Genomic DNA, 17,810 nt, shown 5'->3' on the forward strand with positions numbered 1-17,810 from the left:
AAACAAGTTAATTAATGCCATCAAAAATAAATTTTACGCCCACAAGCCCCATAGACTTCTCTAACGAAGACAGTCCCTAAATTCTAATTGCTTTTAATTCTAATTTCTTCTCAAACATTCTGCAGCATTCCAATTCGTACCTACCTAGTTAATTACCCTCATATAATGTCTCAATGCCTCAATGAATGTGTCTAATTAATCTCAACAATCGTCATTCTCTGATACCTTACAGGAGGAAAATTTTTCCGCCAAAATATGCTGCTAGAGTTTTGAACCGAATCATCCATTCTGTCTCGACCCTTACTCTCTACAATTTGGGAAGCGAAGAACGTGTTCTCATCCTAAAGCAAGTGGCGCATGCATCGTTTACCTCGTCCCGGCATAAGCTCCTTATGTCTCCGTGGATCTGAGCGAAAATCCCGGCTCTTACATCTCCAGCAGTGAGGCGCGCGCGCCAAGACGCGTCGTGCCTCCGCTGCCTTTCTGCGCGACAAGAAGGAATCAAAAGCGAACCCTGAATAAACATAACAAGGCACGATTGTGCAACCTGATTACGGCGAAGCATGGTACGCTTGTTTGCCTTTTCTATCCTTCGTGTTTTTCTTTTCTTTCTTCCAATTACCGCGTATTCACACGAAAGACGTCCCCATGGATTATTCTTGAAAGAAAAACCAGAACACCAGAAGTTTCGCCGCGTGTTATGCACGCAACACGGTGCCTGAATGCCGGGAGTGCGCACATAGCAGACGACACCGTCTGCGTGCTTACCTCTCGTCTGCTATCTACGGAATATCTTGCGGCTGTTCCGCAATATATTCCACACGGTTATAGCAGTGCAGGAGGAAGATACGACGTTTCTCGCCTCTTCCGCTGGGGCATTCCGGGGAATGTCGCTCGTGTGAATACGCCGTTATCGCATATTCACACGAGGAACATTCCCCAGAATACTCCAGCTCAACATGCGCAAGACGTCATAACGTTCTGCTGCCACGTGAGAGCGACGTTATGCCTTTTGTCGTCTTTTCGTGCTGTGCTAACCATGGGTAATATCCTGCGGCTCAGCCATGATATATTTCGTAGCTAGCAGACGACAGGGTCGATCGTGTCGTCTGCTACGTGCGCTTTACTCCACTCCCGATATTCCTGTGCAAATGCTCAACAAATGACGCAGTGGAGCTTCGTGAACAGTTATTTACTTTTTCTTCTCACTAGAGTATTCCGTGGGGATGTTACTCGCGTGAATGCACAGTTATGGTAACGTTTTTGCAGCCTTAAAAGTCTAAAGGGTTGTGACACTTCGTTCGATATGAGCCGGCATTCCAAGTTTTACTGCAAATGGTGTATTAGACGCGCAGCAAATCGGCACCACGAATATGAAAACTCATCCGCCTCTGCCAGTGAGGCAGCCGCGGGAGAGGTCACGTGCTTAGGATAACCAATGGGAATGGCTCTTGCTTCTCTGACGTCAGAGCTTGACGCGTATGTGTGTTCGAGGGTTTATACCTTGTCAAGTACTTTTCCCCTGCAATACCCTTGCGTGTAGTACAGTGCGTACAAGATGCAAGCAACCACCAATGGAAGTGTCACAACCCATTTAAAGGAGTACAGAGGGCCATCCAAAAAAATTTCAGATTAAGACATCTGATGAAAGTGTGTGTGTCATTATACCGAATAGCGCGAAAGGTTTTGATGTGTGCAATTTGTTTCCCAGAAAAAACTCACATAAACATAGCTCCGCGCCTTCACCCTTAACTCGCCACTCAAGCTATAACGAGGATGAGGAGGTATGATGGCACGTCACCGATGACGGCATAAGGAGAGTCGTTCTGGTTTGCCGGTCAGTGGGGTCAGCGCATTGTCCCTTTGCCGCCGTAAACCTGTTCTGCCAGTCAGTTTTCCCGGAGAATTGGGGATAGAAAGAGCGGCCGAAGCATTACCGAGCAAGGAGAAAGGCTTTATCAGAACCCCGAACAGCCGAGTAGCAGACGACAGCGGAGTAGCAGACAACATTTCTCTAGGCCAATCAGCGAGCGTTCTCCTTATAGCGTCAGCGCGAGGTTCCAGGCAGATCACAGGCTGGTACTGCTCTTCACCACCGTTGCGCACGGTCGCTTTTTGCGGCGTATTTTAAATTCAATTTCTGCGATAATTATGGCTCTGTGGTGTAAATTACTTCGCATGGTGCATCTTACTGGCAAACTTAACAGTTTTATAGGAAGAAAACTGGGTGTTAAAAATGACTTCTGTGCTACTTTAAATTCACGACAAGAGGCTTATGTCTTGATGAAGTAAATGATGGCTGTGCTACACATAGTCTTCATTGTTCATTGCTCTCAATCAATCAAATGTTTATTTCAACCAAAATACTTGATTGAGGACTGGGAGGAAAAACCGTGAACTGAATTCTCCGAAGAAAGATGTTCCTTTTGCTTATCAAATTCTGCAGCTCAAGCCTAAAACACGATCGAGGCTGCAATGGGTCCATTAAGGCGTGGAAACGTTTTGGAGTCCAATTACGCTGTTCGTACATTTTGGAACAGTGTTTTAGCACGTTCCTCTGGGCTGGCACTCTGAAGGTGACTGACGCGTATACTCACGATTATTGCAGGCAAGACGGAGACAGAGATGAGCAGTTGGGGTAAGGAGATAGTGTCACCACGGAATGGGTGCCGAATGTGTGGGTCATCGCAGCGGAACCCTGGCAGTGTTTTGGGGAAGAAAGCACCGCGGATGGACAGAGTGCAGAAGACGAAGCCTGCGTGTCGAGAGAGCAACAGGAAGGGTTAGCGTAGTTAGCACGACAGAATGTTCGCCCAATGACGCCATAAAGGAACTACGCTCGTAAAAAAGGACATGATAGAACAGAATAACTGCCTTATAGTCTAAAAACGGAATTTAACCGTGTACCACGTTGTGCGCCAACCATTGCCACGAATGGTGGTGCTATCACTTGCGGTTCGAAGAGAGAGACAGAGAGAGAGAGAGAGAAGGGGAGGGGCGTACGCCTTTTTTGTGTCAATTATCACATACTGTCCAAATTGCCACATAAAGGCGTACGGCCGTTCTCTCTTCGAATCAGAAGCGGTAACCCTACACTCTAAAAACAGAACTTCACCGCATAGCACTCTATGCGCCAACCATTGCCACGAATGATAGGGTTATCGCTTTTGATTCGAGAAGAGAGGGAGGCGTACGCCTTTTTGAAAACCCTATCATTCGTGGAATGACTGCACTCCCACGACAGAGCTTCACCGCATAGCACGTTGTGCTCAACCACTGCCACGAATGATAGGATTATCGCTCCTGATTTTTTGAATGAATGAGTTTTGTTTATTGCCCCCAGGAACGGTCGCAGGAGCCTTGATGTTGGCGCACTATCAGATTACAGCAAAGTACAAGTAGTATATACATATAGTATGCAGCGATACGTTAAGGTAATAAAAAGAACAAAGTCAAGAACGCATTAATCGAACGCACATGAAGGTGGGAAAGAATGAGCATACATACAGGAGATGGACATATGGGGGGCATAATAGCACAAATTGATAACTGGGGAAATGCACAAAAATTGCAATATTTGAAGCAATGCATGAAACAGTGAAATGATGATAAAGAAAGGTTCACTAAATAATAAGAGTGAAGGCAGCAAGAGCAATAAGCAAGCCGATGAAGCCAACTGAAGCTAAGGTAAGGAAGATGCAATGTTACGTTTCAATTCAGCAGACGAGGAAAAAATGTCACATTAACGCGAAAAAGTGTTCACCAAAAATTTGAGAAAGTACGCGTGGGACCTAAAAAGGCAGGTTTTATGTACATAACGTGACAGAAGATTGCGAAGGACACTACAAGAATAGCGGAAATTTATACGGCCAAGCAAGAAGGCGGAGTCAACAATGGAATGTACACAAGGAAAGTGAGGATGGCGTACGCCGTTTTGTAGCAATTATCATATACCCAAATTGCTACGACAAGGCGTGTACACACCCTTCGCTGTTCGAATCAGAAGCGGCAACCCTATCATTCGTGGCAATGGTTGCCGGAGAATGTGCTATGCAGTGAAGTTCCGCTCTGATAGTGTGGCTCACAGAGCGCTATGCGGTTAAGTTCTGTTCTGTTCTGAGAGTGTGGCTCACACCATGCCATGTGGTGAAGTTCTGTTCTGAGAGTGTGGCTCACACCATGCCATGTGGTGAAGTTCTGTTCTGAGAGTGTGGCTCACAGCGTGCCATGCGGTGTAGTTCTGTTCTGAGAGTGTGGCTCACAGCGTGCCATGCGGTGAAGTTCTGTTCTGAGAGTGTGGCTCACACCGTGCCATGTGGTGAAGTTCTGTTCTGAGAGTGTGGCTCACAGCGTGCCATGCGGTGTAGTTCTGTTCTGAGAGTGTGGCTCACAACGTGCTATGCGGTGAGGTTCTGTTCTGAGAGTGTGTGTCACAGCGTGCCATGCGGTGTAGCTCTGTTCTGAGAGTGTGGCTCTCAACGTGCTATGCGGTGAAGTTCTGTTCTGAGAGTGTCGCTCACAGAGCGCTATACGGTGAAGTTCCGTTCTGAGAGTGTGGCTCACACCGTGCCATGTGGTGAAGTTCTGTTCTGAGAGTGTGTGTCACAGCGTGCCATGCGGTGTAGCTCTGTTCTGAGAGTGTGGCTCCCAACGTGCTATGCGGTGAAGTTCTGTTCTGAGAGTGTCGCTCACAGAGCGCTATGCGGTGAAGTTCTGTTCTGAGAGTGCTGATCACACCGTGCCATGTGGTGAAGTTCTGTTCTGAGAGTGTGGCGCAGAGCGTGCTATGGGGCGAAGTTCTGTTCTGAGAGTGTGGCGCAGAGCGTGCTATGGGGCGAAGTTCTGTTCTGAGAGTGCGGCGCAGAGCGTGCTATGGGGCGAAGTTCTGTTCTGAGAGTGTGGCGCAGAGCGTGCTATGAGGCGAAGTTCTGTTCTGAGAGTGTGGCGCAGAGCGTGCTATGAGGCGAAGTTCTGTTCTGAGAGTGTGGCGCACAGCGTGCTATGCGGCGAAGTTCTGTTCTGAGAGTGTGGCGCAGAGCGTGCTATGGGGCGAAGTTCTGTTCTGAGAGTGTGGCGCAGAGCGTGCTATGCGGCGAAGTTCTGTTCGGAGAGTGTGGCGCAGAGCGTGCTATGGGGCGAAGTTCTGTTCTGAGAGTGTGGCGCACAGCGTGCCATGCGGTGTAGCTCTGTTCTGAGAGTGTGGCGCAGAGCGTGCTATGGGGCGAAGTTCTGTTCTGAGAGTGTGGCGCACAGCGTGCTATGCGGCGAAGTTCTGTTCTGAGAGTGTGGCGCAGAGCGTGCTATGGGGTGAAGTTCTGTTCTGAGAGTATGGCGCACAGCGTGCTATGGGGCGAAGTTCTGTTCTGAGAGTGTGGCGCAGAGCGTGCTATGGGGCGAAGTTCTGTTCTGAGAGTGTGGCGCACAGCGTGCTATGCGGCGAAGTTCTGTTCTGAGAGTGTGGCGCACAGCGTGCTATGGGGTGAAGTTCTGTTCTGAGAGTGTGGCGCACAGCGTGCTATGCGGCGAAGTTCTGTTCTGAGAGTGTGGCGCAGAGCGTGCTATGGGGCGAAGTTCTGTTCTGAGAGTGTGGCGCAGAGCGTGCTATGCGGCGAAGTTCTGTTCTGAGAGTGTGGCGCACAGCGTGCTATGGGGCGAAGTTCTGCTCTGAGAGTGTGGCGCACAGCGTGCTATGCGGCGAAGTTCTGTTTTGAGAGTGTGGCTCACACCGTGCCATGTGGTGAAGTTCTGTTCTGAGAGTGTGGCTCACAGCGTGCCATGCGGTGTAGTTCTGTTCTGAGAGTGTGGCTCACAACGTGCTATGCGGTGAGGTTCTGTTCTGAGAGTGTGTGTCACAGCGTGCCATGCGGTGTAGCTCTGTTCTGAGAGTGTGGCTCTCAACGTGCTATGCGGTGAAGTTCTGTTCTGAGAGTGTCGCTCACAGAGCGCTATACGGTGAAGTTCCGTTCTGAGAGTGTGGCTCACACCGTGCCATGTGGTGAAGTTCTGTTCTGAGAGTGTGTGTCACAGCGTGCCATGCGGTGTAGCTCTGTTCTGAGAGTGTGGCTCACAACGTGCTATGCGGTGAAGTTCTGTTCTGAGAGTGTCGCTCACAGAGCGCTATGCGGTGAAGTTCTGTTCTGAGAGTGCTGATCACACCGTGCCATGTGGTGAAGTTCTGTTCTGAGAGTGTGGCGCAGAGCGTGCTATGGGGCGAAGTTCTGTTCTGAGAGTGTGGCGCAGAGCGTGCTATGGGGCGAAGTTCTGTTCTGAGAGTGTGGCGCAGAGCGTGCTATGGGGCGAAGTTCTGTTCTGAGAGTGTGGCGCAGAGCGTGCTATGAGGCGAAGTTCTGTTCTGAGAGTGTGGCGCAGAGCGTGCTATGAGGCGAAGTTCTGTTCTGAGAGTGTGGCGCACAGCGTGCTATGCGGCGAAGTTCTGTTCTGAGAGTGTGGCGCAGAGCGTGCTATGCGGCGAAGTTCTGTTCTGAGAGTGTGGCGCAGAGCGTGCTATGGGGCGAAGTTCTGTTCTGAGAGTGTGGCGCACAGCGTGCCATGCGGTGTAGCTCTGTTCTGAGAGTGTGGCGCAGAGCGTGCTATGGGGCGAAGTTCTGTTCTGAGAGTGTGGCGCAGAGCGTGTTATGGGGCGAAGTTCTGTTCTGAGAGTGTGGCGCAGAGCGTGCTATGGGGCGAAGTTCTGTTCTGAGAGTGTGGCGCAGAGCGTGTTATGGGGCGAAGTTCTGTTCTGAGGGTGTGGCGCAGAGCGTGCTATGCGGCGAAGTTCTGTTCTGAGAGTGTGGCGCAGAGCGTGCTATGGGGCGAAGTTCTGTTCTGAGAGTGTGGCGCACAGCGTGCCATGCGGCGAAGTTCTGTTCTGAGAGTGTGGCGCAGAGCGTGCTATGTGGCGAAGTTCTGTTCTGAGAGTGTGGCGCAGAGCGTGCTATGGGGCGAAGTTCTGTTCTGAGAGTGTGGCGCAGAGCGTGCTATGGGGCGAAGTTCTGTTCTGAGAGTGTGGCGCAGAGCGTGTTATGGGGCGAAGTTCTGTTCTGAGAGTGTGGCGCACAGCGTGCTATGGGGCGAAGTTCTGTTCTGAGAGTGTGGCGCACAGCGTGCCATGCGGTGTAGCTCTGTTCTGAGAGTGTGGCTCCCAACGTGCTATGCGGTGAAGTTCTGTTCTGAGAGTGTCGCTCACAGAGCGCTATGCGGTGAAGTTCTGTTCTGAGAGTGTGGCTCACACCGCGCTATGCGGTGAAGTTCTGTTCTGAGAGTGTGACTCACAGCGTGCCATGCTGTGTAGCTCTGTTCTGAGAGTGTGGCCCACAACGTGCTATGCGGTGAAGTTCTGTTCTGAGAGTGTCGCTCACAGAGCGCTATGCGGTGAAGTTCTGTTCTGAGAGTGCTGATCACACCGTGCCATGTGGTGAAGTTCTGTTCCGAGAGTGTGGCGCAGAGCGTGCTATGGGGCGAAGTTCTGTTCTGAGAGTGTGGCGCAGAGCGTGCTATGCGGCGAAGTTCTGTTTTGAGAGTGTGGCGCAGAGCGTGCTATGGGGCGAAGTTCTGTTCTGAGAGTGTGGCGCACAGCGTGCCATGCGGTGTAGCTCTGTTCTGAGAGTGTCGCTCACAGAGCGCTATGCGGTGAAGTTCTGTTCTGAGAGTGTGGCTCACACCGCGCTATGCGGTGAAGTTCTGTTCTGAGAGTGTGACTCACAGCGTGCCATGCTGTGTAGCTCTGTTCTGAGAGTGTGGCCCACAACGTGCTATGCGGTGAAGTTCTGTTCCGAGAGTGTCGCTCACAGAGCGCCATGCGGTGAAGTTCTGTTCTGAGAGTGCTGATCACACCGTGCCATGTGGTGAAGTTCTGTTCTGAGAGTGTGGCGCAGAGCGTGCTATGGGGCGAAGTTCTGTTCTGAGAGTGTGGCGCAGAGCGTGCTATGGGGCGAAATTCTGTTCTGAGAGTGTGGCGCAGAGCGTGCTATGAGGCGAAGTTCTGTTCTGAGAGTGTGGCGCAGAGCGTGCTATGGGGGGAAGTTCTGTTCTGAGAGTGCGGCGCAGAGCGTGCTATGAGGCGAAGTTCTGTTCTGAGAGTGCAGCGCAGAGCGTGCTATGGGGCGAAGTTCTGTTCTGAGAGTGTGGCGCAGAGCGTGCTATGAGGCGAAGTTCTGTTCTGAGAGTGCAGCGCAGAGCGTGCTATGGGGCGAAGTTCTGTTCTGAGAGTGTGGCGCACAGCGTGGTATGGGGCGAAGTTCTGTTCTGAGAGTGTGGCACAGAGCGTGCTATGCGGCGAAGTTCTGTTCTGAGAGTGCGGCGCACAGCGTGCTATGGGGCGAAGTTCTGTTCTGAGAGTGTGGCGCAGAGCGTGCTATGCGGCGAAGTTCTGTTCTGAGAGTGTGGCGCAGAGCGTGCTATGCGGCGAAGTTCTGTTCTGAGAGTGTGGCGCACAGCGTGCTATGGGGCGAAGTTCTGTTCTGACAGTGTGGCGCAGAGCGTGCTATGGGGTGAAGTTCTGTTCTGAGAGTGTGGCGCAGAGCGTGCTATGGGGCGAAGTTCTGTTCTGAGAGTGTGGCGCAGAGCGTGCTATGGGGCGAAGTTCTGTTCTGAGAGTGTGGCGCAGAGCGTGCTATGCGGCGAAGTTCTGTTCTGAGAGTGTGGCGCACAGCGTGCTATGGGGCGAAGTTCTGTTCTGAGAGTGTGGCGCACAGCGTGCTATGCGGCGAAGTTCTGTTCTGAGAGTGTGGCGCAGAGCGTGCTATGGGGCGAAGTTCTGTTTTGAGAGTGTGGCGCTGAGCGTGCTACGGGGCGAAGTTCTGTTCTGAGAGTGTGGCGCACAGCGTGCCATGCGGTGTACATCTGTTCTGAGAGTGTGGCTCACAACGTGCGATGCGGTGAAGTTCTGTTCTCAGAGTGTGGCGCAAAGCGTGCTATGGGGCGAAGTTCTGTTCTGAGAGTGTGGCTCACAGCGTGCCATGCGGTGTAGCCCTGTTCTGAGAGTGTGGCTCACAACGTGCTATGCGGTGAAGTTCTGTTCTGAGAGTGTGGCTCACAGCGTGCCATGCGGTGTAGCTCTGTTCTGAGAGTGTGGCTAACAACGTGCTATGCGGCGAAGTTCTGTTCAGAGAGTGTGGCGCAGAGCGTGCTATGGGGCGAAGTTCTGTTCTGAGAGTGTGGCGCACAGCGTGCTATGCGGCGAAGTTCTGTTCTGAGAGTGCGGCGCACAGCGTGCTATGCGGCGAAGTTCTGTTCTGAGAGTGTGGCGCAGAGCGTGCTATGCGGCGAAGTTCTGTTCTGAGAGTGTGGCGCATAGCGTGCTATGGGGCGAAGTTCTGTTCTGAGAGTGTGGCGCAGAGCGTGCTATGCGGCGAAGTTCTGTTCTGAGAGTGTGGCGCACAGCGTGCTATGCGGCGAAGTTCTGTTCTGAGAGTGTGGCGCACAGCGTGCTATGCGGCGAAGTTCTGTTCTGAGAGTGTGGCGCACAGCGTGCTATGGGGCGAAGTTCTGTTCTGAGAGTGTGGCGCAGAGCGTGCTATGGGGCGAAGTTCTGTTCTGAGAGTGTGGCGCAGAGCGTGCTATGGGGCGAAGTTCTGTTCTGAGAGTGTGGCGCAGAGCGTGTTATGGGGCGAAGTTCTGTTCTGAGAGTGTGGCCCACAACGTGCTATGCGGTGAAGTTCTGTTCCGAGAGTGTCGCTCACAGAGCGCTATGCGGTGAAGTTCTGTTCTGAGAGTGCTGATCACACCGTGCCATGTGGTGAAGTTCTGTTCTGAGAGTGTGGCGCAGAGCGTGCTATGGGGCGAAGTTCTGTTCTGAGAGTGTGGCGCAGAGCGTGCTATGGGGCGAAGTTCTGTTCTGAGAGTGTGGCGCAGAGCGTGCTATGAGGCGAAGTTCTGTTCTGAGAGTGTGGCGCAGAGCGTGCTATGGGGGGAAGTTCTGTTCTGAGAGTGCGGCGCAGAGCGTGCTATGAGGCGAAGTTCTGTTCTGAGAGTGCAGCGCAGAGCGTGCTATGGGGCGAAGTTCTGTTCTGAGAGTGTGGCGCAGAGCGTGCTATGAGGCGAAGTTCTGTTCTGAGAGTGCAGCGCAGAGCGTGCTATGGGGCGAAGTTCTGTTCTGAGAGTGTGGCGCACAGCGTGGTATGGGGCGAAGTTCTGTTCTGAGAGTGTGGCACAGAGCGTGCTATGCGGCGAAGTTCTGTTCTGAGAGTGCGGCGCACAGCGTGCTATGGGGCGAAGTTCTGTTCTGAGAGTGTGGCGCAGAGCGTGCTATGCGGCGAAGTTCTGTTCTGAGAGTGTGGCGCAGAGCGTGCTATGCGGCGAAGTTCTGTTCTGAGAGTGTGGCGCACAGCGTGCTATGGGGCGAAGTTCTGTTCTGACAGTGTGGCGCAGAGCGTGCTATGGGGTGAAGTTCTGTTCTGAGAGTGTGGCGCAGAGCGTGCTATGGGGCGAAGTTCTGTTCTGAGAGTGTGGCGCAGAGCGTGCTATGGGGCGAAGTTCTGTTCTGAGAGTGTGGCGCAGAGCGTGCTATGCGGCGAAGTTCTGTTCTGAGAGTGTGGCGCACAGCGTGCTATGGGGCGAAGTTCTGTTCTGAGAGTGTGGCGCACAGCGTGCTATGCGGCGAAGTTCTGTTCTGAGAGTGTGGCGCAGAGCGTGCTATGGGGCGAAGTTCTGTTTTGAGAGTGTGGCGCTGAGCGTGCTACGGGGCGAAGTTCTGTTCTGAGAGTGTGGCGCACAGCGTGCCATGCGGTGTACATCTGTTCTGAGAGTGTGGCTCACAACGTGCGATGCGGTGAAGTTCTGTTCTCAGAGTGTGGCGCAAAGCGTGCTATGGGGCGAAGTTCTGTTCTGAGAGTGTGGCTCACAGCGTGCCATGCGGTGTAGCCCTGTTCTGAGAGTGTGGCTCACAACGTGCTATGCGGTGAAGTTCTGTTCTGAGAGTGTGGCTCACAGCGTGCCATGCGGTGTAGCTCTGTTCTGAGAGTGTGGCTAACAACGTGCTATGCGGCGAAGTTCTGTTCAGAGAGTGTGGCGCAGAGCGTGCTATGGGGCGAAGTTCTGTTCTGAGAGTGTGGCGCACAGCGTGCTATGCGGCGAAGTTCTGTTCTGAGAGTGCGGCGCACAGCGTGCTATGCGGCGAAGTTCTGTTCTGAGAGTGTGGCGCAGAGCGTGCTATGCGGCGAAGTTCTGTTCTGAGAGTGTGGCGCATAGCGTGCTATGGGGCGAAGTTCTGTTCTGAGAGTGTGGCGCAGAGCGTGCTATGCGGCGAAGTTCTGTTCTGAGAGTGTGGCGCACAGCGTGCTATGCGGCGAAGTTCTGTTCTGAGAGTGTGGCGCACAGCGTGCTATGCGGCGAAGTTCTGTTCTGAGAGTGTGGCGCAGAGCGTGCTATGGGGCGAAGTTCTGTTCTGAGAGTGTGGCGCAGAGCGTGCTATGGGGCGAAGTTCTGTTCTGAGAGTGTGGCGCAGAGCGTGTTATGGGGCGAAGTTCTGTTCTGAGAGTGTGGCGCAGAGCGTGCTATGGGGCGAAGTTCTGTTCTGAGAGTGTGGCGCAGAGCGTGTTATGGGGCGAAGTTCTGTTCTGAGGGTGTGGCGCAGAGCGTGCTATGGGGCGAAGTTCTGTTCTGAGAGTGTGGCGCACAGCGTGCCATGCGGTGTAGCTCTGTTCTGAGAGTGTGGCTCCCAACGTGCTATGCGGTGAAGTTCTGTTCTGAGAGTGTCGCTCACAGAGCGCTATGCGGTGAAGTTCTATTCTGAGAGTGTGGCTCACACCGCGCTATGCGGTGAAGTTCTGTTCTGAGAGCGTGACTCACAGCGTGCCATGCTGTGTAGCTCTGTTCTGAGAGTGTCGCTCACAACGTGCTATGCGGTGAAGTTCTGTTCTGAGAGTGTCGCTCACAGAGCGCTATGCGGTGAAGTTCTGTTCTGAGAGTGCTGATCACACCGTGCCATGTGGTGAAGTTCTGTTCTGAGAGTGTGGCGCAGAGCGTGCTATGGGGCGAAGTTCTGTTCTGAGAGTGTGGCGCAGAGCGTGCTATGGGGCGAAGTTCTGTTCTGAGAGTGTGGCGCAGAGCGTGCTATGCGGCGAAGTTCTGTTCTGAGAGTGTGGCGCAGAGCGTGCTACACTCTTAAAAATGAGTTTCACCGCATAGCACGCTCCTAGCCAACCATCATCTCGAATGATATTGTTATCTGCCCTGATTTTTTGAAAACGGGAGGCGTACGCCTTTTTTGTGACACTTATGCTGTTCATAATTGTCACAAAAAGGCGTACGCCTCCCGTTTTCAACAAATCAGGGCAGATAACGATATCATTCGAGATAATGGTTGGCTAGGAGCGTGCTGTGCGGTGAAGTTCATTTTTAAGAGTGTATGGGGCGAAGTTCTGTTCTGAGAGTGTGGCGCACAGCGTGCTATGGGGCGAAGTTCTGTTCTGAGAGTGTGGCGCAGAGCATGCTATGCGGCGAAATTCTGTTGTGAGAGTGTGGCGCACAGCGTGCTATGGGGCGAAGTTCTGTTCTGAGAGTGTGGCGCAGAGCGTGCTATGCGGCGAAGTTCTGTTCTGAGAGTGTGGCGCACAGCGTGCTATGGGGCGAAGTTCTGTTCTGAGAGTGTGGCGCACAGCGTGCTATGGGGCGAAGTTCTGTTCTGAGAGTGTGGCGCACGGAGTGCTATGCGGCGAAGTTCTGTTCTGAGAGTGTGGCGCACAGCGTGCTATGGGGCGAAGTTCTGTTCTGAGAGTGCGGCGCACAGCGTGCTATGCGGCGAAGTTCTGTTCTGAGAGTGTGGCGCACAGCGTGCTATGGGGCGAAGTTCTGTTCTGAGAGTGTGGCCCATGCGGTGCAGTTATGTTCTTAGATTATGGGGGTTACCACTTCTGACTCGAAGAGAGAGGGGTCGTACGCCTTTTTATGGAATTTGGATATATGAAAATTGCCACAAAAAGGCGTACGCCCCCTCCGTCTTTCAACAAGCGATTACGCCATCATTCGTGGCAATGGTTAGCGCACAGCGTGCAATGCGGCGAAGTTCTATGTTTTGAGTGTGTCCCCCCCTCCCCCCAAACACACTATAATCTACGATCTAACAAAATTACTGGATAAGTGTCACAACGTTGTCATTCGGGGCGGTGACTTGCTAGAAGCGTGCCATGCGGTGAAGTTCTGTTTAAAGAGTGCAGGCTTTCTGCCCACTGGACATTCCATCTTTCCGGTCAGAGCTTAACCCGATCAATTTCCGGACGACATTTGGACGATAGTGCGACGGAGTAAAAACGCCCCAGTTGAAACGAAGGTGCTGGATGGGGATTACTCTGTCTGTAGTCACGCACGGCCAGCCAAGCACGAACCCAAAAAACAGCGCAACACTTCGCCATGTGTCCCTTGCAGGTAAAACAGAAAGACAACACAGACAAGGAAAGTACTGCGCGTGTGCTGGTGGCGGAGAGAGAAAGAGAGAGAGAGAGGGCGAGGGGATATAGACGAAGAGGGGATTATAGCACGAAGGTGTGTGCATGGCGGAACCAAATTTCATTTTCTTTCTTTCTTTTTTTTGCAGGAAAGCTGACGTTGAAAAGAACCCACGGTTCGATAGCCTCCGGGGAGAGGCTCGTGAAAAAAAAAATATATATATATAAATAAAAAGTAAATAAAAAGGATCATAAGAAGACGTGGGCGGGAATTTTGTGGGAAATCAAAGAAAAGGTCAAAAGTTTATCGTCGCGCGCGCTCAATGCGGAGGACCATCTGTAGTTAACGCGCGGAGATGTGCTGCGGAAAGCTCATAATTTTTGGCAAAATTTAAATGAAATTTAAATGAAGTTTGGTCTCCTACCGCTGGTCAATATTAACTGTTGCGATTGCGACAGGTTCGCGTGCGGGAAGGGAGCACTCGTATAACGGAAGCAACATCAAGAACGACAACAACTTTATTTTAATTGTGATGATGGGGGTGTTTTCAAGAACGGAAGCAAATGGGTAGGTAACAGAGACCCAAGCAGCACAACAGCCTGGTCCAATATTGGCTGGATATTAGCCATACTGGTACAATATTGGTCCAGAATTGGACCGGTCTTGCCGATATCCAGCTAATATTGGGCCGAGATATTGTGCTGATTGGCTTACCACCATGCACGCAATCGCTTTGTGTACGCAACGGGTGCGGAGTCCGCATGCGGCGAACGTGATTTTGCGCGCGCGCAGCGTAAACACACGACTGCCTTGCGTACGCTACAACAATGTGTGTGGAAACGACAACAATACCTATATTATTTACACTATGGAAGCTGCGCAGAGAGCATCGTGCCATATAAATATAAACGTAAAAGTGTAGCGAGACTGCAACACACAGGAGCGAACTTGTCGTGTATATTGTTCAAGGTTGTTCCCAGTGGAATACATGTATGTGGATTGCGCAGAAAAGATAGGTGTCCTATCAGAGTTTGAGATTTCTCTGTAGTCATCGCAGCTTGTAGTTTTTTTTTATCTCTATATGACATGCCTCGTGGTATAATCGCAGTGCTTCTGCTGCGTCACCATAAAACCGCCGTTAACAGTGGTCTCGGGATATCAAATATTTCACGGTATACAGGAACCCAACAATTATCAAGCTCTGCGCCACTACGGCATTCCCGCTGCATTTGGACGATAATTTTCTGGACATAAAACTGTCCGCATGTCAGAGAATGCAACAGTTAGTGTGAAGGGGGTTGCCACTACCACCTATACTTATATAATTGGCAGTCTTGAATGAAGTTTGCGGCGAGCCTGAAGACGAATGACCCACATGCGATGTTGAGATCACCAGTTATGGTTTCTAACCGCAGGAACTCGACGAGGAAAGAAAAAAAAAAGGGGGGGGGCGACTAACCAACTGCCTCACACGATATTCAAATTAAAATTTAAGGCAATCTCGCGGTTGATCGAGGAACACACGAAGCGACGGGAGGTGGTGTTGTTCATATACGTATACACGCAACACTACAACCAGGAAGGCTGACTGAACTTTTTTCCGTCCCATCTTTTCTTCTCTAGTTTAACCATTACTGGGAGAAAGGCAGATTGAGGAAGGTTCGCCAAGTGAAACGAAGATTATTTCCTTCGCACGCGGAGCTCAGCAATGCAACGACATCTCGCTCATCAACATTCTTTATGCATTCTCCAAAGTCTCGCGATGTTTATGCTGCATGGGATGTGGTGTGGGTGGCGTTGAAGTAATTTCGCTTATAGTATTGATTGTATATATTCGGCTTATTAAAGCCAAGCTCAGTTTGCAAACATCGCTGCTGTAAGAGAAAGAGAGAAACCTTCCTAAATATAGTTCACGCAAATTCCTCGCCTGAGGGAGTGAATAATTTTCCATTTTAATGATTCCTGTAACTTTCCATTAAGAAAGTTATGAAGGTGTCGTGTTAGATGGAGTATACTCTGTAATACTTGCCCGAATCGTCACCTATACTTCACCGTGACAACTGACTGCGAAGAAAACGTGGGATTGCTTGCCTTGGAAAACGGCCTCCCTTGGCACGCCTGAATAATTAACGCTATTCTAACACTATCAATATTTTAAGAACATGTTGTCGGAACTACTGCAGCATTTACGACATCTTCGATGCAGCTACCGCCGTTTCTTTGTTGACGTCGGCGACATTAATCATTTACGTTGCGCGAGGCGGTAACACAGGCAGCTTCCAAGAAGTCGACTCATTCGTAACTGATATAGCTGCTGATAGGACCGTTATGAGTAGTTTAGTGAAAAACAGGCCCATTTAACGGTGATGTTTATTCTATACTCTGAGACGGTTGGTGCTTTCGGGTGTGCTCACACATAGCACGTTCTTTTTATGATGGGGATAAGAAATCCGCATGCGGATAGGGATGGGGCCGCGGAGCCAGTGGGGTTTTAAGGTGTTAAAACCTCCTGAGATCGTACATTTGGTAGTACATTTGGGGGAAGGAAACAAAGGGGAAATCCTCCTCCCCATATAAAGAACCCCCCCCTCCTCCACCGCTAATTATTTTTCTGGCTACCATCGTGACAAGCACTACATCCTACTTGGGTTGTATTACACTCTAAGAAAATGAAAAAAAAAAAAACATGTAGAATTTCCTACCCATCTGCGTAGAGCTGTATTGAAACCACATTTCCTCTCAAACGAATTTTACCTTTTGGGTACAACTGCAGAGTAGAAACAAACTACGGGAGTGCGAACTGTCGATCTACCAGCTTGGGTAGGAAATTTGTTTTTTTTATTTTATTTTTTCTTGAAGTGTAGATGTGGTATCATACGCTGTAGATGTGTAGAATCGATGCAGCAATAAGAACGAAATACTGCACGTGCGAAATACTGCTGAGAATATCCGAGAAGGTTGTATCTTCCGGAAAAAAAGGGTAGAGTCGTTACACCTTTTGGGGGGTAACTGGCTCGCTACATATGTTGTGGCCAAAAGGTTGTAAAGTTCCACCCCGCACAGGGGTGTAACATTACCACATGCAGCAGGTAACTATGTCACCTATAGAAGGGTGTAATAATAATAATTCGAGCTCGACACACGGTGCAAGACATCTATAACGTCCCTCGCGGAAGACGGCGTGTCTAAGCACCTTGTATCTTCCACAAAGTTCCCACCGTCCCCGGCCGGGTTTGAACCCGCGATCTTGAGATCAGCAGGCTACCGACCGAACCACCAAGAGCGGCTGAAGAGACGCAACGTTTGCGTTAAATGCACGCAGTCACGAAATTTTATCTCCCCACCATGACGGTGATAACGAGGGTACCCCTTGTGGTCTTGAGCAAGGAGGTAATGTACGCATAAGGGGGGGGGGGGGGGGGTAAGTCGTGGAGATACCACCTTTCTTTACCTTTTTTTCTGAGAGTGCATCGTACTCTTCTAGAATACGGCGGTCCATTAACACAAATTTCCCGTTGAACTAGCCGTGTGTTCAATTGTGCGTATTCATTTTAACACCGCAAAGCGACTGTTGCTATAATTGCGAGCAGACGTGGACAGAGCAAGAGGAAGGAAGGGGAGACAAGTGATGACGCTATCATTCGTGGCACACTCTAAAAACAGAACTTCACCGCATAGCACACTGTACACCAACCGTTGCCACGAATGATAGGGTTATCGCTTCTGATTCGGAGAGAGACGGGGGCGTACGCCTTTTTGTGGCAATTTGGATATATGAAAATTGCCACAAAAATTGCGTACGCCTCCCTCTGTCTTCCAATCACAAGCGATAACCCTACCATTGTGGCAATGGTTGGCGCACAGCGTGCTATGCGGTGAAGTTATCCTTTTAGAGTGTACAGACTGCAACTACTCTCCATTTTAGTCCCTGTGACCACGAAATTTCCTGCCAAACAGAATAAATAATTCCCAAACTGCGCATTCAGTTCCGCGCATTTAGTCCCTAAAGGGACTAAAAGTTGTGGCAATGCATTAGACCCCAAAATTATTAAAATTACTTTAAATTACTAAAATCGTTTTCTTTCCGTTCTCTTGAGTGTATAGAAACCATCAACGGGCGAACGCTGTACGCATTCGGCCATGAGGCTAAAGAAAAGTGCTTGCGCAATTTTAAGTGTTAATGTGGCATTTTAAGCAATAAAGTGTTTTGTGGCATTCTACTCGGTGTTGACTCACAAGGTATAAACAACAAGTCATTTTGGTGGGCTCTTCACTCGTGTTTCGCGGCCCATTTCGCTTCGTTTTCCATTTTCTTTTACCGGCGCGCAGACACAAGCGGCCAGTTCCTGAGCTATCCACACGACTTGTCTCGGGCATTCCATCCCTGCCATACCCCAAATAGTGACAGGGTCCAGATCCTGGGAATC

General features: G+C 50.9%; 1 protein-coding gene across 1 annotated transcript in view; it reads right to left on the minus strand.

Annotated features, from left to right (window-relative positions):
• LOC135391025 (phospholipid phosphatase 1-like) overlaps window positions 1-17,810 on the minus strand; it is a 35,033-nt gene that overhangs the window by 10,341 nt on the left and 6,882 nt on the right. The window contains exon 3 of the mRNA XM_064621099.1: window positions 2,598-2,755. Within this exon, the coding sequence (XP_064477169.1) occupies window positions 2,598-2,755 (158 nt within the window). The remainder of the gene's footprint in view (window positions 1-2,597; window positions 2,756-17,810) is intronic.

The sequence above is a fragment of the Ornithodoros turicata genome, chromosome 4 (genome assembly GCF_037126465.1).
Source record: "Ornithodoros turicata isolate Travis chromosome 4, ASM3712646v1, whole genome shotgun sequence".
Lineage (NCBI taxonomy): Eukaryota > Metazoa > Arthropoda > Arachnida > Ixodida > Argasidae > Ornithodoros > Ornithodoros turicata.